This window comes from Bubalus kerabau, chromosome 3 (assembly GCF_029407905.1).
Source record: "Bubalus kerabau isolate K-KA32 ecotype Philippines breed swamp buffalo chromosome 3, PCC_UOA_SB_1v2, whole genome shotgun sequence".
In the NCBI taxonomy this organism is placed as follows: Eukaryota; Metazoa; Chordata; class Mammalia; order Artiodactyla; family Bovidae; genus Bubalus; species Bubalus kerabau.
This window is the reverse complement of record NC_073626.1, coordinates 27,940,563-27,965,045: the sequence shown is the minus strand read 5'-3', so window position 1 is coordinate 27,965,045 and position 24,483 is coordinate 27,940,563. Positions and strand designations below refer to the sequence as shown.

Here is a 24,483-nt window from a genome sequence, read left to right as displayed (position 1 = left end):
CTCACTGGGACAAGGAAATATGGTCTACCCACAGGGAGGAACTGAAAGTTACCTGACAGAGAGAAGAGGTGTATAATCCTCTTGCAGAAAGGCAAGTGAATAACTGAGAACCATAGTATATTCTGCGGTGAGTAGCATCACAATTAATATTCCCTATTTAATGGTATAGACGGACTTATTTGCAAAGCAGAAATAGAGGCACAAATGTAGAGAACAAACGTGGATATCAAGGGGGTGGATGGAGTGGGAGATTGGGACTGACATTCACTCTTGATACTATGTATAAAATAGATAACTAGTGAGAACCAGCTGTATAGCACAAGGAACTCTACTCCGTTCTCTGTAGTGACCTAAATAGGAAGGAAATCAAAAAAAGAGGGCATATATGCATACATATAGCTGATTTACTTTCCATACAGCAGACACTAACATATCATTGTAAAGCAAATACTACAGTAAAAAATAATAATATAAATATTCCTTATTTAAGAAAACAGTGCCCGTGCTTTATTTCAGTTACCTCAGCAACTAACAGTCAAAGAGATGTGAGTAGTTTTAGCCATTTTCCCCATTGTCTGTACCTTGGCTAGACAAAGCTCTACCTCAATTCCTCTGGCCAGTTGCCTCACTCACCATGAAGGGAAAGAGTTCCATTCCTCACAGCCAGGAACTTGACTCCATATGGGAAGAAGCGGGCAGAGTAGGAGCTCCCATAGAGTTTGATCCGAGCTTTGCCTTGGAAGGGCTTGTCCTCAGATCCAATCCGGAGTTCTCCACCATCAGAAACAAGGATGGAGTGTGTCCTGAGTTCGATGGGTCCCAGGTCCAGGAAGATCAACTTCCCTCCTAAGAGCCACAGAGAAGACACTCAGTCTCTGGGAAGATGAGGCTCACCTTCTTTTGACAGTTATAATGTCTGATGAAACCATTTTCATTTATATGATTCTGCTGAAATTTAGATTTATCTCACCTTCTTTCCTAGAAGCACGGTTGAGTCATCTGACATCAAGGAGCAGAAGCACAGTATTACTAAGTCAGCTTAGGTTAGCTATCACAATTCACAGCAGCTTTATTTATAGTGCTTTTATTCACAATAACCTAAATGCCTAGAAGTTTAGGAGTGGTTAAGTAAGAAATGAGAAGGTCACTGTTTCACCGCGTAATAGCAGCTTAGAAAATTAAGTTTTAAAAAACAGGGAAACAGTAAACAGAAAATAGGAATAGAAGAAAATAATGCCACAATTATAAGACATGGTAAAAGGCAGTGTAATTAGGTGGCATTATGAAATTTTTTGCACTTTAGCTGACCAACATCCATTATCCTGGAAATATTTGATTCTTAGTAATTCCAGTGGTTGTATCTTAACAAGCCTGAGAAGAGTCCCTGTTTCTGAGACCCTCACCTGCCAAGCCCCTCCAAAAGGCCACCTCTTTCCAACACCTCAGCCTCTGTTGTCCCGATGTCCCTTTTCCAAAAACGGCAAGTTGATCACACTATAAGCTGACTGACCCAAGAAGCAACTCGCCTTCGGTGACCTACAGGTTTGATGCTTGAATAGCAGCACCACAATCCTTACCAGTCTTCCAAAGGGCCTGCTGGCAATTCTGATTTTAAAGTCTGACTTTAATTTTCCCTTCCATTGTCATTACAATGACAAGAATAATCATTAGAAATGCAGTAATGAGTCCCATGTCAAGGAATTGATTCTTTCGAACTTGAGAGTCCCTTGGCGAGCAAGGAGATCAAACCAGTCAATCCTAAAGAAAATCAACTCTGAATATTCATTGGAAGGACTGATGCTGAAGCTGAAGCTCCAATTCTTTGGCCACCTGATGCAAAGATCGGACTCATTGGAAAAGACCCTGATGCTGGGAAAGACTGAAGACAGGAGAAGAGGATGACAGGATGAGATGAGTTGAATGGCATCACTGACTCAATGGACATGAGTTTGAGCAAACTCCAGGAGACAGTGAAGGACAGGGAAGCCTGGCATGCTGAAGTCCACAGGGTTGCAAAGAGTTGGACACAACTGAATGACTGAACAACAATAAATGAATCCTGCTGTGAACAAGAGGGAAGAAATGCGACCTGTGGTACAGGTTACATTCATGCATTCACTAGAACATTTTCACTCACAGCCATGTGTCATTAATGTCCCAAATCTTCAACTAGTGGAACATGGGTTGAACAATGGGTCCAACAATGGGTTGCACCATATCTATAGTCAGGAAATCTGAACTGAGATGAACCATGATGGAGACAGAGTATTGAATCAGATACCTGTCCCCACTCTGGTATTGGCCTCTGAATGACCCTCAGTACGTCTCACAAAGTTGCTGGGCCTTAGACTTCTCAATTTCCAAATCTGTCCCACTCAGTGCCAAGGGATGGTCTGTCTGCTCCTCAGTGACATGTGGAACAGAGTTATGCATCCAATGAGGCTCCTTCTGACTCTAGAACACTTGACATCTACATCCACAAAGAAAGCAGTCAAGTGTGCCTTTGACACTGATGGAGACATGGACCTCTTCTTCTCCAGACACCACCTACACTGCAGGGAACTTTGAATGTCACTTGAGAAAGAGATTACCTGCACAGTGAGGAATTCAAATGAGATGATGGGGAAAACAAGGGAACTGACATGTATTAAGCACATATCCTATGCCAGTATCTTTAGCAATGTTCTCTGAAACAACCTTTCCAAACAAGCCTAGGAAGTCAACATCACACTCCGTATTTCAGAGCAGATAGTGGGCTGGGGGAAGCAGAGTGAGCACTAGAACCCAGGACCACCTGACAGAGACACTCACGTTCTATCCACTTTGCAAACCCTACCAGGTAGCTTTTTCATTAATTAGGAAATACTTTTCATTAACTATTTCATTAATTTCATTATTTATCATAGTTACTTTTAAGAAAAAAGACATGCTCCTTTTTTAGGTACGTTTGCCTATGGCTTGTTTATATGAGGTTTATTTTAATTTTATTAATGTTGATATACTTCATCTCATTCTGAAAAGGATTTGAGGCAGATTACAAGGATTAGTGGGTAAATTTATAAATCGGGGATTTGTCCCTTGTACTATCAAGCAAAATATTAAATATACTGAGGAAAATTGGCAGAAATTTGAAAAAGTCATTTACTGATGGGACCTAATAATAACACTAATGAAGGGAGAAAAGCTCAGCTCCCCAAAAAATAATTTGCATTGGCAAGAGTACTATAAGTAGGAGTAATTAGTTAATGTGATTACCTGCAGAAAAGCCTTCCTTCTTTACTTTATCAGTAGCAAGTATGTATAGGGAAGTCTAGGTAAATATGGAAGAAAGTTTGTTATGAAATTTGGGACTTCCCAAGTGGAGTTAGTGGTAAAGAATCTGTCTGTCAGCGCAGGAGACGCAAGAGACTGGGTTTGATCCCTGGGTCAGGTAGATCCCCTGGAGTAGGAAATGGCACTCCATGCCAGTATTCTTGCCTGGAAAATTCCATGAGCAGAGGAGCGTGGAGGACTAAGAGTCAGACACAATTGAACACACATTTGTTGTGGAATTCAGCTAATTTTGGTTGAAATAATTGTATGTGATAACCAAGGTAAAAGCTTCTTGGTGCGAAAGAACAGGAAGTTTCTATTCAATCTACCTCTGTGCCAAGGCCCCAAGTGTTTCATTGCACACTTTATTAGCTTAAGACAAATACATACCGAGCTGCCATAAAGAAGAGTTACTTGAATATGGGAGGCAAGTGGGAGGACTTTATTTCTCCACTTTATAGACCTTGACCCCATTTGTGAAAGCTGAAATAAAGAGCGGGGCTGAAATCAGCCTTTGGCTCTGACCCTGACACTGCTTGTTATGATTGTTCATGAAAGCTGAGTACGTCCCACGAGTGACCTTGGGTAATTTTATAAAAATCAATCAACCATCATTATTGTTACTTCCCCTCCAAAATAAACAAATGAACACAACTTTTTACATGTAATCATTTGTTTCCATTAAATGTCTCTTTTACTTCTTTTAAAGGGAAGTAAAAGAGACTTTTAGCAGCTAGTGAATGTTTGCAAAGTACATCAAAACCTACTTTGGGCTAACCCCACAATTAGCCATCCTCTGTAATAACCACAAAATGATTTGGTGTGCATGAGTGTGTTTTAAAGAAAAACAAATACGCAGTTGTAGCTATTTTCCCCATTACAGAAAACACTTAGAGTATAAATATTATACCATACAAGAATATACTCATCAAGGGACTTCCTTGGCAGTCCAGTGGTTAAGACTCTTCAGATTTCACAGGATGGAGGTGCCTGTTCAATCCCTGGTTGGGGGACTAGGGGGCTTCCCTGGTGGCTCAAATGGTAAAGAATCTGCTTGCAATGCAGAAGACTCGGGTTCAATCCCTTGGTTAGGAAGATCCCCTGGAGAAGGGAATGGCTACCCACTCCAGTATTCTTGCCTGGAGAATGCCAAGGACAGAGGAGCCTGATGGGCTACAGTCAATGGCGTCACAAAGAGTCGGACATGACTGAGTGCCTAACACGTGGGGAGCTAGGACCCCACATGGTACCGGAAAAGAACTGGCTATATCTTCTATCCCAATTCTTTTCCTGTAGTCTCTGTGGAACTCTCCCCTGTAGGGCTTTGCTTGGCCATTCCACCAAAACTGGTCCTATCAAGGTCACAAGTGGCAATCACACTGCTGAATCCAAGGCTGAGTGCTCAGCGCTCACCTTTGCTGAGCACCCATGGCATCTGACATGCGCACTCAGTCCTTGCTTGCTGTTCCATCCCCCGGCCGCCCAGTTCTGTGCTCTCCTGGATCCCTCCCCACTCCCAGCCTCTCCTCCCGGCCTCCTCTGCCTGATTCCTCCTGACTGTCCCAACCACTAACACTTGGAATGTCACAAGACTCAGTCCCTTGATCACTCTTCCAATCATTCTATGAACATGGCCTTGCTTTTGTCACCTTGTCTTAAGGTTTCAAAGTCCATCGTACACTAATCACCAATGACTCCCAGATGACTCCCAAGGCCCATTTCTGCCCTCAGTTCAAGATTCGTAGACCCATCTGTTTCTTGGTATCTCTATATGGATGTCTCAAAGTTTTCTTGACTTAGAACATCCAAAAAGTGAACTCCTTGTCTTGTCCCATTTCCGTAAATGTCAACTCCATCCCTCCCATTGCTCAGTTTGAAAGTCCTGGAGGCCACACTTACTCTCTCACACACCACAACCGAGGCTCCAAGAAACCTTGTGCATTCTTCCTTCCTAACATCCCTGTGATCCGGCCCCTTCTCACCACTTGTACGACCATCACTGGGATCTAAGTCACATCTCATCTCCAAGTAACCATAGAGCCTTGTAACTCAGCTCTTTGCTCTGCCCCTGGCCCAACCCTAGGGTCTACTCTCAAAACAACAATGTGATTTTTAATGTAAACTTCATCACATCACCTCTCTGCTGGGAATTCTCCAACAGCTTCCACCACACACAGAGTCAAAGCCCACCAAACCCAGCAGGGCTGGCCCTCTCCGTCCCCCTCTCCCCCATCTCTTCCCCCCAGCTCACAGTCCTCTGCCCTCTGACCCTCACTCCCCTGAAGCACAGCCTTTACCCTCACTGTGTGCAAATCCCCCAACCATCACAAACCACCGCCCAGCTCCTGATCCTTCTCCCCTGCTGCATCGTTCTCCATGCAGCTCAGAAAATCTAACACAAAATGCAATACGACTGTTTCCTTATGAATATAAACTCCAAGAGAATGAGAATTTGGGTGTGTTCATTTTTTTTTTTTTTTTTGGCTTATGCAATACAACTTTATTCTCTTACAGTCCAGGTTTAATTCGCAGCTGCAGCCCCTATTCCTAGAACAGTGCCTGTCATACGAGGAGCTTGGAAAGCAGTCACTAAATACTTGTGAGATAAATAGGAGTTGAAGTTATAGAAGAGAATGAGGTCTCCCTAGGCAGACATGTAGAGTGAGAGCAGAAGAGAGATAAGACTATCATCTAGTATTTACAGACTAGACTAAAGAGAGGAAGTAGAATGATTCTTTCGGGTCAGTCAGTGAAACAAGTAAACTGGAGAGGAATCAAAAGGTTGGGATGGGTTCCTGGAAGAGCTTTAAGAACTAGGAAGGTGGCAGATGACAATGGCAAAGTTAGTGTCATTTTGAGGAGGATCTGAGGGCAAAGGGTGCAGAGAAAGGGTACACTTGGTTAGGACACATATGCCAGGTAATGAATGAACTTGGGGAGAATGACTCCCATTTTAAGCAGAAGGAAACCCAGAGATGTATGGAGGCAAGATGCAGGGAGAAACCTGACAATCCCCAATTCATTAGATCAATCTGTGTCAGCAAACTAGATTATTCACGTACTCAAAGCTTGAACTACCTAAATTTTCAGATGTAAATTATCCAGTTTGCTTATCCACATAGATGAACTTCCATTCAGCTTTTTGTGTCAACTCTGAATAATTCCTTAAAAATTTTAGCATCCTGTATTGTGTTACCTTTCCAGTTATTTCACAGGGGGAGCCTATGGAATTCTCTTCCCCTGGAGAATAAGAGATGATCATACATTCAGGATGGATGGGTCCTGCTCTCTCTGGATAAGGAGTGTGGGCTGAGTGATGGGGCAGAGCTGGGGTACTCTGCTTCACCCTACTGTGCCCTTCAGAACTCTGTTGCTATGCAGGTAGGTGTCAGGAGAAGGTGAGGAAGAAGAGAAGGCCAGCATTCAGGGAAGGTATCCACAGCTCAGAGCTTGCATTCTGATGGGGATGCACACAGCTTCCTTTGTTGGTGAGATCCGGATTAGGCTTGTGCCTGATCCACTGGAGCAGAGCCTGGAAGCCTTCGAGGTGGGCTTGTCCCCGGCCAGAGAGGCGGAAAATCAATTTGGCTGGCAAACGAGAGCCCCCAAGAGCTCAGTGCACGCTCCATAATCCTATCCACTAGCAGCTCAGGAAATAGATGCCGGGGCTCTCACATATTCATGGGGGAGGTGAGGCATAAATCAGGCTTTAAGGATTGGGGGCAAAGGCAATGGACTCTCTGGCTGGCTACTAATTAATCAAGCACAGAACACCTCAACCTAGCAACCTGGGAGTCACACACACACACACACACACACACACACACACAGGCTACTGCTGCTTTTCCAGAGTCTTTTTTTCATTTCAATTAAAATAGATATCGGATGAAATTCTCCCCTTTAGCTGAGGCTGCTTATGCATCCCCCTGTTCTTCCTTTAATTAAAAAACATGCTTATTGCAATACTTGCCAGAATCACTTTAACGGTATTTTAATTGTAATGTCTCTGCCTGATTAAAAAAAGAAAATATGAACCAGAAAGTGTTTGCAAAAATGTTCTCAGGATGCAGAAAGAGAATCACACACCTCCTCGAATGGGTGCCACATACTAATTCCTTAATTAGCCTGGCACTGCTAGTCAAATGGGCAACGTGGAAGAGAAAACATATTGGAAATAAAACCACTGACACAGAGCCATGAAACAATAGCAGTTGGGAGAATCACTTTCATAAGCTCAGATTTCCCTGGTAGGAGAGACAAGTGTATCTAACTAAAATTCCACATTCAGGACAGGCACATTCAATGCAGCCAGCAAGATTTCCACTGCCCTTTGCAAAGGGTCGCACAGCCTTTGGGTAAAAAGTAGCTGGACCAGGTTAATTGGTTTCCAGTCCAGACAATCCTATATGGCTTCCTCTGTTGTTTTAGGCTTTATTTTATGCTTGCACTCAGTTGTGTCCGACTGTTTGCAACCTCATGGACTGTAGCCCGACAGTCTCCTCTGTCCGTGGGATTCTTTCTTTCCAAAAAAGAATATTGGAATGGGTTGCCATTTCCTACTCCAGGGATCTTTCTGACCTAGAGATCAAACTCGAGTCTCTTGTATCTCCTGCATCAGCAGGCATCAAGTTGTTTCAGGCTAGTATTTCTCAAACTTGAAGTGAAGTGAAGTGAAAGTTTCTCAGTCGTGTCCAACTCTTTGCGACCCCATGGACTATACAGTCCATGGAATTCTCTAGGCCAGAATACTGGAGTGGGTAACCTTTCCTTTCTGCAGGGGATCTTCCCAACCCAGGGATCAAACCCAGGTCTCCCTCATTACAGGCAGATTCTTTAGCAGCTGAGCCACAAGGGAAGCCCAAGAATACTGGAGTGGGTGGCTTATCCCTTCTCCAGCGGATCTTCCCGACCCAGGAATCTAACTGGGGTCTCCTGCATTGCAGGGGGATTCTTTTCCAACTGAGCTATCGGGGAGTGTACAGAATCACCCAGAGGTCTTAAAAGACAGATTGGAGGTGTCACCCCACCACCAGAGTACATTTTCTACGGGGTCCCCAAATGTGCATCTCTAGCAAGTTCCCAGGTGATGTTCTTGCTGCTGACCAGGGAACATACTTGGAGAACCACTGTTCTAGGTTAATTAAGCTTGTTCCATGTGTCCGCTGTCTAAAACAGGTTGAGAAATACAAGACTGGAATTGCAGATTAATTCACTTTGTCATTCAACCAACATTTGTTGTTATTTCCTAGTCCTTCTTCCAGGTGCCATGATAAAAATGTAAAAAATATAGTCAGTACTTCCAGAAGGTCACAGTGAAGTTTCATTGCTCCAAGTTTCATTGCTCCCTGGTTTTAGTGAACTGGTCAACTTCACAGATAACCTAAAAAGATGATGACTCAGCCTTTTACTGTTTCTATAAAACTTAAAAATCATGAAGTTATTTTTTTTATTAATTAATTCTATACTAATTACAAAGGGTAAACATATTATGGAAGAGAAATATCTAAAGGAATTAAAAATATTCAGATGTAAATAAGTGCCTTTGTTTATATAGTAATCAATTACTGCTTAACTAAACCTTGATTTCCATTCTTCCTCCAGAAAATCAAAATTTTCTTTTACCAACAAAGTTTCTGATATTTAAATTCTGAAGGCCCTTAGCTGTGTTTCTAAAAGGTCACTTAAGACCTCAGAAAGAAAGGAGAAAACAGAGGGAGAAGAAATTGTCTTTTCCAGGCAGGCAAAAATCTCCGATGCTACCAAGTTACTCATTCATTGAAATAATCTCCTTCCTTCTCTGTATCAAAATTCAGTTAGCACTGACCCAATCACATTTTTTTTAACCAGTCATGAAACCTCATACATTTCTCTCAGCAATCTGTTTAAAAGGTTGGGGGCTGGGGAGGGAGGTTTCAGAAGGAGGGGACACATATAGTTATTTATGCCTGATTTTTTTTTTTTTTGTATGGCAGAAACCAACACAACATTGTAAAACAATAATTGTTCAATTAAAAAAATCATTATTTTTTTTGTTTGTTTTTTATTTTATTTTATTTTTTAACGTTAAAAGGTTCCAAATATATTCTCTGAATATTGTAAACAATGATTCACCTACAACATGATAATTTTATAAGTGAATGATAACAGTCATTTCCTCATAGTATTTATTTAAAAAATGAGAGTACATCCTGCCTTTGACTCCCAGGAATATTACAGTACATGGGAAATGATAGTAATGAAAAGCTGCCTTTGGTATAATTTAACCTGCACAAGAATTCTAGATATATAAGCATCCCTGATTTCCAACTTCACTCCCAGTATGGACAAACAGGATGCAAGAATCATTAATCGACAAATGCGGTAGAGAAGGTAAGGAGAGATCAAGTCCCAAAGGACTTTGCAAACCATATCAAGGAGTTCAAACCTGACGTAAAAGGCTAATAGAAAGTCCGTGAAGGGTCTTAAGGAAGGACGATTGAAACATTTATCTTTTGTTACTGAAAATATTGTAGCTTCTGTGCTAGGAGGGGACTGGTCCCTTTCAATAGCATTTTTCATGTTACAATATCCAAGTTGTCAAGACACAAACTGTAAATTGTTTAATATCTATCTATCTGTCTGTCTGCCCATCTACTGAAAGCATGTCCTTTCTCACAGCAACGGCTTATCTTTCATTTAAGGCTAATGAAGTATGTCTGGGACTGTTCTCTGGAGGTAAATAAAGTAAGTCATGTCTGATTGGGAGAAATAAGGGGTTTCAGAGCCAAGTGTCCCCCACATGAAAAAGCCTTTGTCTCTGATCTCCTGATACACAAGTAGTAAATGAAATTGGTCACTGTCTGGACTAACCCACTAACATTTGAGGATACCAGGAAGGGCTCTGATTACAGAAAAATTCACAGCCAACATGAATCTGACTCTTCAGGTCAGAAACTCAGTCATTCAACAATTATTTGAGTACTTATTATGTACTAAGAGTCAGACACAACTGAGCAACTTCACTTTCAGTTTTCACTTTCATGCATTGGAGAAGGAAATGGCAACCCACTCCAGTGTTCTTTCCTGGAGAATCCCAGGGACGGGGGAGCCTGGTGGGCTGCCGTCTATGAGGTCGCACAGAGTCGGACACGACTGAAGTGACTTAGCAGCAGCAGCAGCATGCACATACTATATACTTGCTCCTTGGAAGAAAAGCTATGACAAACCTAGACAGCATATTAAAAAGCAGAGACATTACTTTGCCAGCAAAAGTCCACATAGTAAAAGCTATCATTTTTTCCAGAAGTCATGTACAGATGTGAGAGTTGGACCATAAGAAGGCTGGGTGCTGAAGAACTGATGTTTTCAAACTGTGGTGTTGGAGAAGACTTTTGAGAGTCCCTCAGCATGCAAGGAGATCAAACCAGTCAATCCTCAAGGAAATCAACCCTGAATTGTCATTGGAAGGACTGATGTTGAAGCTGAAGCTCCAATACTTTGGCCACCTGATGCAAAGAACTGACTCATTGGAAAAAATCCTGATGCTGGGAAAGATTGAAGGCAGGAGGAGAAGGGGATGACAGAGGATGAGATGGTTGGACAGCATCACCAGCTCAGTGGACATGAGTTTGAGCAAACTCTGGAGATGGTGATGGAGAGAGAAGCCTTGCGTGCTACAGTTCGTGGGGTCACAAAGAGTCGGACACGACTGAGTGACTGAACAACTACGTACATGAAGATATAATAGTCCAGGCAATACTGAGCAAAAATGGACCTGGATCCTTTTTTTCTTAAGTTTACCTGCCTAGATTGCACCTTCTCAAAAGGTAAAGGGCAGTAACAACACACCCTAATATTAAGCTTTTAAAGAATTTATATAAAACTAATTCATAAAAAAGTTACATGATATATATATATATGAATGATATCATGTTCTCAGCCTATTAAAAATTCTATCACTGGCCCACTTAGCTTTGGATACAAGCAAGGTCCCCTCATAAAATGAGTAATACCAACTTGTTGCCAGGAAAAGACTGACACATAGAAATGTACAAAATTAAGGGAGTTAAGGATGGATTTCCCAGAATTTAGGTGAGTATTTTCCATTGCTGACTTCACCTGACTTCCCCCTTTAAGGTCACTGTGTAGCCCAGGCCCTTCTGAGGAGCATGCTTGAAACTATAGGGAAAAAGTTTTTAACCCCTTTACCACACTTCCTGCTCGGGGCTATGGATGAGAAAGTTCTCTAGGCATGTGTTATGCAATCAAACAGCTAACATATCCAGTCAGGGCAAAAAGGAACTTAAGACAATAAAAGTCGAGGCAATTTTTTGAATATAATTAATTAAAGTACTTTCTTCATTTCATTATCAATTCAAAAAAATTAACAGCCAACACATTTATACAAGCCACTTTCCTCCTGCAACAGGAGGGAATCATCATCATTTCCGCACTGATCTGAGGCCCAGAACTTTACCCAAAGCCACAGGAGAGTCACCGGACTGCCTCACATTTGAACTCAGGCCCCTAGTTTGCTGAGCAAACCCCAGACAACCATGTTGTACCATCTGTACATAGTCATCGGGTTTCCTGCCTTGAAGGGTAGCTGCCCTTCAGCTGCAAGAAGTCAGTTCACTCAGTTCTTTTGCAGCCAATTGCTACACGTTATTTTAAACGTATCCATTTGAAACAAATTGTATCAGCCCACAAAGCCCTCCCATGTTGACCAAGACATTATAGAGTTAGGAAAGAAAGAAAAAAACATTAATGCAGCATATTTCATTTGTATCAAATGCCTTCAGATGGATTTCCTTTGAATCCAAGCTGCTATGATGAAGTCTTAAAACTGCAGGTACCAGGTAAGGTGCCCAATGACTCCCACGGTCCTGATGCACAGAGACACCACACAGATGTCCCAGGAAGCCCTGTTTCATAGCATTTCCAGATTGCTCCATTGTAAAGCATTTTGTGAAGCATGCATCTACTGAAACTGAGCCTAGTTTGGTTCTAACTAAAAGGAATCAAGTTAAAAACCCTGGGATAAAAAGTCTGTGCTGGCTACAGCTCTTAATACCTCGGTCTGAAATCTTCAAACCTTGATGAGGATGAAAAAACAACAGGAGACATACAGAGAGTCAACAACTACATGAAAAGATGCTCAATATCAGTATAAAACTGGAAATGCAAGTGAAAACCACAATGAGATAACATATCACACCTGCTAGAGTGGCTATTCTCAAAAAGACAACAAAAAACAAGGCTGGGCGGATTTGGAGAAAAGGAAACACTTGTGCCCTGCTGGTGGGTATGTAAGTTGATGCAGCCACTGTGGAAAACAATATGGAAGTTTCTTAAAAAATTAAAAATAGAACTACTATATAATCCAGCAATTCCACTTCTGGGTATTTAGCTGAAGAAAACAAAACACTACTTCAAAAAGATATATGCACCTCTATGTTCATTGCAGCATTATTTACAATAGCCAAGGTATGGAAACAACCTAAATGCCTATTAATATATGAATGGATAATTAAAATGTGATATTGCATGTATATATAGAGAGAGAGAAAGAGAGAGACAATGAAATATTGTTTAGAGATAAAATGTAATAGAATGAAATATTTCCATTTGCAACAACATGAATGAAACTTGAGAGCATAAAGCTAAGTGAAATAAGTCAGAGAAAGATAAATACCATATGATCTCACTTACAGAGGAAACTAAAAAACAAACAAACAAAAGCAGACAAATCTGAGCTCACAGACATCAAGACCAGATTGATGTTAGCCTGAGGTGGCCAGTTGAGGGGTAGGTGAAATCGATGAAAGGGGTCAAAAGGTATACACTTCAGTTATAAAATGAATAAGGCATGTACAGCATGGTGACTACAGTTAATAATCAGTCAGTCAGTTCAGTTGCTCAGTCATGTCCAACTCTTTGAGACCCCATGGACTGCAGCACACCAGGCCTCCCTGTCCATCACCAACTCCCGGGGCTAGCTCAAACTCATGTTCATTGAGTCAGTGATGCCATCCAACCATCTCATCCTCTATCGTCCCCTTCTCCTCCTGCCTTCAATTTTTCCCAGCATCGGGATCATCAATGTTGGCCATGGAAACTTCAGGAGGAAAGAATGAACTACTATGCAAATACTGACATAGTTTATAAATTGTTCACATAAAGAAAGTTCTCTAGGCATGTGTTATGCAATCAAAAGGCTAATATATGCAGTCAGGGCAAAAAGCAACTTAAGACAATAAAAGTCGAGGCAATTTTTTGAATATAATTAATTAAAGCACTCTCTTCATTTCATTATCAATTCAAAAAAAATTTTTTTTAATTTTTTTTGGCTTTCATTAGTCACAAGTGCCTTTAACCAAAACTGAAGCACATCAGTTCAGTTCAGTTCAGTCAGTCGTGTCCAACTCTTTGCAACCCCATGGACTGCGGCACACCTGGCTTTCCTGTCCATCACCAACTCCCAGAGCTTGCTCAAACTCATGTCCATCAAGTTGGTGATACCATCCAACTATCTCATTGCCTGTCATCCCCTTCTCCTCCTGCCTTCAATCTTTCCCAGCATCAGGATTTTTTCCAGTGAGTCAGTTCTTCTCATCAGGTAGCCAAAATATTGGAGTTTCAGCTTAAGCATCAGTCCCTCCAACGAATATTCAGGGTTGATTTCCTTTAGGATTGACAGGTTTGATATCCTTGCAGACCAAGGAACTCTCACGAGTCTTTTCCAATACCACAGTTCGAAAGCATCAATTCTTTGGTGCTCAGTTTTCTTTATGGTCCAACTCTCACATCTGTACACGACTACTGGAAAAACCATGGTTTTGATTATACACTTCTTTGTCAGCAAAGTAATGTCTCTGCTTTTTTATATGCTAGTAATATTGTATTGCATATTTGAAAGTATAATAGCTAGGAGAATGGATCTTAAAAGTTTCCACCACACAAGAAAAATATTTGTACCTATCTATGGTGACTATTCTAGTGATCATTTTGCAACATATACAAATATCAAATCATTATTCTGTACACCTGAAATTTACATTATGTCATCTATACCTCAATAAAATTGGTTTTAATTTTTTAAAAAAGAAACTCTACAATGAACCTGGTAATGGGCCAAGAGAAGATGCTTCATCTCAATAAACCAAGAATATGCATTGCTACACTGTAGAAATCCCCAGTGTAACAGACTAAAATGATCTGCATGTCCTCAAAACTGTGAAAGTAAAGTCAAAATGAAAATCTTACTCGCTCAGCCATGTCAGACCCTTTGTGACCCCATGTACTGTAGCCCGCCAGGCTCCTCTGTCCATGGAATTCTCCAGGCAAGAATACCAAAGTGGGTTGCCATTTCCTTCTCCAGGGGATCTTCCCGACCCAGGGATCAAACCCAAGTCACCTGCATTGCTGGTAGAATCTTGACCATCTGAGCCAGCAAGACCACATTCCCAACTGCACCAGAAAAACAGTCTTCCACAAAGTCAAAATACCAAGGAGAACAGAGGCAACCTAGTGAATAACTGCTACTTCCACCTCTGTATCCTTCCCTCTCCTTGCTGTTAGAAAGAAAATACACTTTAGTATGCTTTTTGAAGATAACAGAGGCAAAAGTCATCTGAGGTCTTCATTGCCCAGCTAATTCTTTCAGTAATTCAGTTTGCTTTGTATATAGAAGCAACCGCTAGCTGTAAATAAAACTGCAACCTAGGCCTGACATGCAGCCATCTCTTTGGTTATCCCCTGCAATCCAAAAGAAACAACTAACATGAATCAAATACTTATGCTGGCCCAGACCCTGTGCTTAGGGTTTTAGAAACATTCCCTCATTTAGTACCCAAAACATCCACAGGAGTTGGGTGATCCAGTGTAGTTTGGCGACACAACAGCAAGCAATAAATGTTAGCAATTTGCTCTCACTACTGCTGTTATTAAAACAGGTCTTACTCTAAGAGGAGAAACTTGAGGCTCACAGAGTCTGTGCAACTTGCCCAAGGTCACAGAAGCCAGTAAGAAGCACAGCCCAGATTCAGATTCAGTTCTTTCTGGCTCAAAATCCTGCCAAGCATTTAACTGCTTTGTATACACCACTAGACCAAGAAATAGAAAATCATGTGAAAGGATGCCAGTGCACTATTAAACAACACAAGTTTCTGCTCCAGCCTTGTAAAGTGATGGCACTTTGAATAATAAGAGACTACAGAACATCTTCCTCTTGATAGCCCAACATCAAGGGACAAGAGGTTTCCAGAGTTCATCTTCCCCTAATTGACCCTTTATTAATCATTAAGCTCTAGGCCACTTGACATCAAGCAGCTTGACCACCAGGACAGAGTCATCACTTCATTCAGAAAATAAAGATGCTTTTCCAGCAACAGACCACAAGCCCCAAATCCTTGCCCAGAATGCATAATAGCGCAGACGAGAGGGTAACGTTCCGTCTTTGTTATTATGGCTCATCATAATTACTTGGAATAAAATAATAAATTTTAATTCAGCGATGCCTATGGCCGTTGGGCATCTTAACATAAAAGAACGAAAAATATAATTAACTAAATCAAGGCAATATGCCTATTTCCATCCCAGCTCATTAGTATTAATTGATTGGGTTAATTCTCTTTTGTGTTTAACAGTACTCCCTAAAAAATAGTTTTTAAAAAAAGAAAGAAGGAAAGAGGAATGGAGGGAAGAAATTGAAATGGTAAATAGACAAAAGTTCTAGGTCTTTCACTAATTAACATGAAATATTAAGAGAGATAGCTAAAGCTTTTATTATGGTCACAAAATAATATGCCATTTTTCCAAAAAGTTCAGGAATCAGTATATACAGCAGCAAAAATAATGGTGAAAACTTAGTCTTTGGGGGCCATTTTCCAACTGTCTCAAAGAAATTTATATAATCCTCCTTTCTATTATAAGCTATGCTTATAAGGAAAAAAAAAGTTCTATTTCATACATGGAACTATACAGAAGGCACAGCTAAGTTCAGAATTCTCAAGGGCCATATGTATAAGTGTTAGTTTTCCTGACGGAGAAGCCTGGTCCCTGTATATATTAGGATTCTGGTTTCCGTGAGTGGAAAAATAATATGGAGGGTGCTGAATCTTCATTAAGTGGTTCCAAATGCAGTTCTCAGGTGATCTAGTTACACTTCTATTTAGCACTAATCTTTTCAAAGTGTGTACATACTTTATGTAGAACATTTTCTTCACAATACTGTAGAAATGGCTTACAAAGTACTTTCACTATAATATCTTGTTCACTAAAATCTTTTGAAGTCATTATTTTTTGGCTTGAAATCTTTCATGCTTTGTCTCATCCCACAGATGGTGTCAAAGAACAAAGAAAATGTCACAGAGCTATTTTTCTGGTCATGAACGGGTATGAAAAAGATAGTAACAGATACTCAGAGAGCGAACTGCTGTTGGATTTTTCTTATCCTTCAAGTACTTTCAGACCTGTTACGGACCAAGGGGTTTAGAACTATGCCATATCAACCAGAGTTGAGAGCTGGAGCTCTTCCCCAGGGAAAGCATTCTTCATATGCCTAGAAACAGAAAAATAACTTACAGTGGATTTTAACTCATGAAGATATACTTTTTTATGTAGATGTGTATATGTATATATATGTGTATGTATGTGACTATATGTAAATTTATGCACCTATCTCTGGTGACTATTTATATATATACTAAATTTATGTATATATATGTACATATGTATATAGATAGATTTCACATGTACAACTAAGAACAGTAAAAGTAAATTACAGAAAATGAGAAAAGTGATATTCAAGAGAGCAAGGATTTAAAATTTATCTGAGACTTCTTAAATTTCATCCAGGACCTGAATTCTGCACCATTTCATTTGTCCATCTACTCAACAATCAGTACATGTTTTTTGAGCCCTCATCATGGGTCAGGCATGGTCCTAAACACTGAAGAGATAGCAGTAAATAATTGATGGAAATTCTTTGCTTTTTTGAGCTTATCCTAGCAGAGGAAATAGACTGTATATAAACAAGTAAACTTATAGTATGTCATGTGGTGATGGTAAGTGCTATGAAGAAAAGTGAAGCAAAAGAAAAGGATAAAGTAATAGGATTATTATAATTTTAGAAAAGATTGCCAGTAAGTCCTCTGTAATAAGTTGACATTTTCTCAAACAGAGAGTGAAATAAGTGAGCTAGTCACATGAACATCTGAAGGAAGAATATTCCAGGCAAAGGGCATTATGTGCAAAGGCCCTGAGGCAGGTGTGTTCCTGGTATATTCACAGAAGAGCTGGGTCAGAGTGAATGAGGAAGACAAGGTCAATGAAGGGATTGGAAGTTTAATAATGGTGTGAAGCTTATTCCTAATGAGATGAGAAGCCATTGAGGTAGGGGTAGGTTGAAAAAAGAAGTAATAAGATCTGACATATTTTAAAGGATGTGATAATAAGTTATTGGGGGTTATTTTACTACACAGCATAAAAGTCAAATACCAATTACTTAAACACATGAAGGCATATTTTTCTATCACAAAAAGTGACTTCAGAGGTAGGTAGCCCCAGGTGCCATGCTAGTATGCAACTCAAAAGTCATCATGGTCCCGGATGTCTTCCATTCTTCTATTTCCCCATTCTTAAGGTGTCAATTCATAGTCCAAGATGGCAGCTAAAAATGTAGCAATCATATTTACATTCCAGGAAGCAGAGAAGAGAAAGCAGGAGGGACAAGCTGGCCTCGCCTCCTACTAGGTCAGCCCTACTTTAGGACAGGTCCTAGGTGCCCTGCAGCATGCTTCCGCTTACAGCTCACTGGCCAGCTTTTAGCCACAGGCTGTCTACTCACAGAGGAGATGAGGAAATACAGCATTTTAGCTGGGTGTACTGCTGCCCCGAATAAAAACTTAGGTCCTGCTACTAAAGAAGGCCAAAAAATTAGAAACATAGAAAGCAACAAAGAAGTTGTTTGAGATGGTCCCATCCAAAAAGTTATGTTGCTTAGGACTAGGTTGGTACCATGGGACACACGTTGGAGATTCAGCCAACAAGAGTCACAGATGGATTGGTCACGGGATATGAGATAAAGATGTCTAGGATGCTGCCAAGATTTTTGGCCTGAGCTACTGGCTTCCCAAGTGGCTCAGTGGTAAACAATCCACTTGTCAATGTAGGAGCCGAAGGAGACATGGGTTCAATACCTGGGTTGGGAAGATCCACTGGAGGAGGAAATGGCAACCCACTCCAGTATTTCTTGCCTGGAGAATCCCATGGACAGAGAAGCCTGGTGGGCTACAGTCCACGGGGTCACAGAGAGTCAGACACAACTGAGTGACTGAATATGCATGCATTGGCTACCAAGTGAGATGGGGAAGTCCCTCCCACTTTGAGTCTTTGCATATATTGATATCTACACAATCAAAACTTGTCTCATGGACAAAGTACATGCTTTTCACCCCCTCTCCACTAACTCTAATCTTACATTCTGGACACTTGGATTATTCCCATCCACATCCTACCTTACCTTCAACAACATGTTTTATCTTATTTTCTTTTAAGATTTTTTATGTGAACCTTTTTTAATGTCTTTATTGAATTTGTTACAATATTGTTTATGTTTTATGTTTGGTTTTTTGACCATGAGGCATATGAAATCTTCCCTAGCCAGGGATCAAATCCATACCCCTGCTTTGGAAGGTGATATCTTAACCACCAGACCATCAAGGAAATCCTGACAACACATTTTAGAACTAGACACTTTACTCTTCTATACTTGCTGCCTAACTACTTTTTCTTTAGTAGTAATGCACATTATTTGTATTAAAAGTGTTATACTTCACTGCTTCTTATGTCTCATACAGATTTCCTAGGCCACTTAGTAAGTATTCACAAGTCATCTATTGCACCAAATTTCATCTGTGTCCTTTCCCAGGTCTCATACTTTCCAGAAGCTATGACCCATAAATCTGTAATGAAAATCTCAATTTCTAGGCAACCCTGTTCCATGCCAACAACTCCTGTTTGTACAGAAACTGGTGTCCACCGCTTACCTTCACAATCCTACCAATGGTCCTACTTCCCAAGAGAGAGGGGAGACCCTTCACACAACAGTCTTTCCCTCTCCACAGGATGAGGGTTTGTCCTTCTAAACCTAGTCACTTATACCAAATAATGAGAGTGAAGTATTGAACCGGGAATACTTAGAAAAACCACTACTGAAAGGTTACAGGTTGGAGCAAGTATCTGGGATACCTGGATCTTGAAATCTCCAAGAGTGGAAGTCAGGTTGTGTATCCACCTGCCTCGGCCTTCCCCTTACTCTCTGCTTTCCCTCTGATGCCTCTTCTCCATCTTTAGTCTCTGGCCCTATGGACAAATACCATTCCTGATGGAACATTTACCTGGGACTACTAGGAAATCCAGACACTCGGATGGGCTGAGTTTGACGACTTTTAGCTTGGAAACTTCTCCCAAATGGTATCAAGGTTAGGAAAAGACCCTAGAGTGCCTGATGGGCATCCCATCCTCCAACAGAATTTGACTCCTGTGTGAGAGTCCTGGTTAAAGGCTTGAAAAGAGCATCTTTTCCCTGAGCTGAGACTTGAAGTCTGTAATTTTCCTTTGTCATTGCCAGTCCTTAGGTAGCTGCTAGCTGTCAATAAGTCAGCACTCCCATAGCCACTGGCTACACACACGCACACACCGCAAAGACAAGTCAGGAACCCAAGCTCACAGACCCTTTTCCTAAAGGGTACTAATTAAGTGATTTGCCTGAAAACTTCTCTTTGCTGCCAGAGGGGGAAAAAAACAGCTTCCAGAGTAAAGAATGTAAAATTCTTAATGAGTCCACCTTTAAGAGATGGGTAGTCACACTCCATCAGCTTATTCCCTGGAAAATATTTAATTCTCCCTCATATAGCCACCCTCTTACTTTAACAAGAACAAATGCTCCTATAAATGTTAAATATATTTATAGTAAAGAATGGTGCTTTGGTGCCGTTTTATAGATCTCCATAACTAATCACATTTCCCAAGTAATTTTCATTTGCCAATGAACAAGAGTCCCTTTGATAACCATTCCTTATTATCTACTACTGAAGTAGGCAATGATTTTTATTCTCATTTAACAGATAAGGAAACAAATGCATGAGGAGGTAAAAAAAAAAACTGACATAGTCACTTGGTGGTGGGGTGGAGGAGTTAAAATTTGAATTCTCAATCTCTCCCAAATTCCCAGACCCTACAGCTATGTGGCCGGTTTTGCAATAAGGAAGCCTATTTATATGACTTTCCACGGGACCAGGAAGTCAAAACCACAACAGGGTAAAAGCATGAAGGCACTGCCTTCTTGGCAGGGAATTTCAAAGGCAGCAGCATTAACTGATTTCAGAGCCTTTTGCTATATTGTGGGTGCTGCCAGGGACAAGCATGCATACAAAGGGCTTGAATAAAGAAGCATATTCTTGGAGAACACTGTTCACCCGTTTGTACTTGGAAAACTAAAATAATCAAGCTCTGTGTTTTTAAGAGTCAAAAGAAAAGGCTTGCGTTTTGAACCCTCTGACCACTTCTTCCTTTCATAGTGAAATCTCAATTTGTTCTGAGAATAAATTGTCAACCAGGTGCTGGAACTTATCCAAAATGTCCCCCGGACCCCTGCCTCTAAAATAACAGGATAATATGTAATAATGCCACCCCCATGTCCAAACTCCACGAACCTTTCACGTGGAGGAAGTTGAGGATGCTGGTGCTGGTGTCCAACAGAAGCAGCTGGCCCTTCTCCACCGTGACATTGTCGCCCTCTTGTGGCGGTCTCTGGGGAAACCAGCTGTGAGCCCTGGACCACCTCCCGCAGAATTGAAAGATAAAGTTGCCCTGGAAAACAGGTTTTGTTATTTTATTTTGCTTTATTTAAAAGCAGGATAGTCTGGGTGATCCATCAGAACAGAAACTCCTTAAACTCAAATTAATTTAAATTTAATTTTAAACCTCTCAATAAAATGAATCATCTTCCTACAACTAACTCCAAAAGGGGAAAATACGAAAGGGGCAAAGTTGTAACTGAAGGCCCTCTGTGTTCAGCCCCTGGAGTTCTCCAATGACATGTTGTTGATGTTTTCTTACCTTTTCCCCCAGCACAGCCCCCTTATACCTAACAGATGGGACTGGTTCCATTTTTTATTTGTAGAGACATGTATCGAGTCTTGGACAAAACGTCATAAATAGGAACAGAGAGAATTTAAATGGGTGGCATTTCACTTAATGTAATTGGTGCCATTTTTCACAGGCTCTACTGCAAGCGTTTCTGTTTTATAGGAAAACTCCTCTCTCCATGTGTTCAGACCCATCCTCCTACTTTGCCTCTTTTGATATTATTGTTGCCTTTCCCTCTGTGCTAAGTGCATCCCAGGCAGCAAAGCTCATACATGGCAAAAACGCCAGCTGACTTCAGATGACAACCCAGAACCTTTGAGGGAGGAGCCAGGAGCAGGACTGTGAGGAGCCCAGAGGAGGAAACACCCTTCACCCCACTCAATCTCCCTCTCAGAGCTCTTGGTTCCCTGTTAATTTATGGTCACAATGAAGTCATGTGCTTTTCCAACGAAGGATGTGAAAGTCACAGAAAGCAGTATCTGGCTCATGAAAGAGGCAGCAAACAGGTCTACATGTCCTGTGCAGCCATGGAACTGTAATTCTATGAATATAGTGCAATCCTCTCAGAGAAGGTGATTAGCTCAAGGTCATACAGATGACAAGTGCATGCCTCTCTGCCCACAGTTCTTCCCACCCAGATTCCAACCTAATGAGAAGCCCCGGTTCCTATAAAATAGATGCCTAGAACGTCCTCTGGTAGGGTGTTAAGAGGCAGATGAGAGAAGATGAGGGAAGGGGAGGCATGTTTATAATGCAAACAACTGCACCTCCAGAGAGAACAGTGCCCTGGAGGGTTTCAGACAGAGACAACAGAGAAATGTGCTCCTAGAAGAGTCAGTAGATTTTCCAGAGGGTGTACTGACCCCCAGCTCACTAGTCCCAGATTGTACTGAACCTCACCACCAACAAAGCTTGGGGATAAACAAAAGTAGCATCTTTTCATTTTCTGCGTTTACGAAGGAGATATAAGTCAGTGAGTCATCCCAATTTAAGAGATGGCAAGGCATTCGGCACAGTGATAAGCAGTCTCAGCACGATGGGGGGAAAAAGGAAAGGTGTGGTACCCGAGCATTGTTGTGAGCTGTATGAAACATGCCCACAGGATAAGCATCCACAGACTCAAAAAGTAGAAGGGAAATTTAGCACTCTACTGATCTCGCACTGAAGCTAGGCACAGAGAGGTAAAAATACAGAAACATCTCCTTATAAGGTTAGACATTCTACATTCATGTAATACTTTAATTCACTCCTGTACAATCCACAAAGAGAAAGTGGGGAGGGGTGACAGGAGGAAATTGGAGTGGAATAAGGTGGTGAGAAGATGGAAAAGACTGAAAGATGGTAAAGACAACTCCAGAGACGGCAAACCAGGTTATTTGTAAATCAGCCCTGAGTCACTATGACAAAATATATGAAAAGCAAAAAACTTGGATTTCTAGAAGGTCAGTGATGGAAAGGACTCTAGAGAAATCCTATCCCTTTATTTAAAAAAGGATACTTCGGACTGAGTTTCTCAGTCTAGAGCTGTTTAAGGTGGAGCTTCCTTCCGTGCCACCAGAACAGACCCAAAAGCTCAAGAGGGATAAATTAGGAGCTTGGAATTAAGATACACACTATTATATCTAAAGCAGATAAACAATAAGCACCCTACTGCATAGCGCAGGGAACTATATTCAATATCTTGTAATAATCTAGACTGGTTCCAGATCAGGAAAGGAGTACGTCAAGGCTGTATATTGTCACCCTGCTTATTTAACTTATATGAGAGTACATCATGAGAAACACTAGGCTGGATGAAGCACAAGCTGGAATCAAGATTGCCGGGAGAAATATCAATAACCTCAGATATGCAGATGACACCACCCTTATGGCAGAAAGTGAAGAACTAAAGAGCCTCTTGATGAAAGTGAAAGAGGAGAGTGAAAAAGTTGGCTTAAAACTCAACATTCAGAAAACTAAGATCATAGCATCCGGTCCCATCATTTTGTTGCAAATAGATGGGGAAACAATGGAAACAGTGACATACTTTATTTTGGGGGGCTCCAAAATCACTGCAGATGGTGACTGCAGCCGTGAAATTAAAAGACACTTACTCCTTGGAAGAAAAGTTATGACCAGCCTAGACAGCATATTAAAAAGCAAAGACATTACTTTGCCAGCAAAGGTCTGTTTAGCCAAGGCTATGGTTTTTCCGTTAGTCATGTATGGATGTGAGAGTTGGACTATAAAGAAAGCTGAGCACCGAAGAATTGATGCTTTTGAACTGTGGTGTTGGAGAAGACTCTTGAGAGTCCCTTGGACTGCAAGGAGATCCAACCAGTCCATCCCAGAGGAAATCAGTCCTGAATATTCATCGGAAGGACTGATGCTTAAGCTGAAACTCCAATACTTTGGCCACCTGATGCGAAGAGCTGACTCATTGGAAAAGACCCTGATGCTGGGAAAGATTGGGGAGGAGGAGGGGACAACAGAGAATGAGATGGTTGGATGGCATCACCAACTCAATGGACATGAGTTTGAGTAAACTCCAGGAGTTGGTGATGGACAGGGAAGCCTGGCGTGCTGCAGTCCATGGGGTTGCAAAGAGTCAGACACAACTGAGCGACTGAACTGAATCATCTAGAATGGAAAAGTATCTGTAAAAGAATATATACGTGTGAGTGTGTTTGTTTATACAATGAGTATGAGTGAAGTCGCTCAGTCGTGTCTGACTCTATGCGACCCCATGGACTGTAGCCTACCAGGCTCCTCCCTCCATGGGATTCTCCAGGCAAGAGTACTGGAGTGGGTTGCCATTTCCTTCTCCAGGGGATCTTCCTGACCCAGGGATCAAACCCAGGTCTCCCACATTCCAGGCAGATGCTTTAACCTCTGAGCCACCAGGGGAGCCTTATATATACAATGTATGTGCATATATATATATATATATATATATATATATATGTATTTATATACACATATATATTTATATACACATATATTTATAAAATGTGCTATGTGTGCTAAGTCGCTTCAATCGTGCCCAACTCTTTTCAACCC

At 41.2% G+C, this 24,483-nt stretch overlaps 1 protein-coding gene across 1 annotated transcript in view; it reads right to left on the bottom strand.

Annotated features, from left to right (window-relative positions):
* Positions 1-24,483, bottom strand: part of PKHD1 (PKHD1 ciliary IPT domain containing fibrocystin/polyductin) — a 440,275-nt gene that overhangs the window by 291,024 nt on the left and 124,768 nt on the right. The window contains exons 35-36 of the mRNA XM_055574400.1: positions 21,009-21,165; positions 634-846 (exon numbers count right to left, since the gene is read on the bottom strand). Of these exons, the coding sequence (XP_055430375.1) occupies positions 634-846; positions 21,009-21,165 (370 nt within the window). The remainder of the gene's footprint in view (positions 1-633; positions 847-21,008; positions 21,166-24,483) is intronic.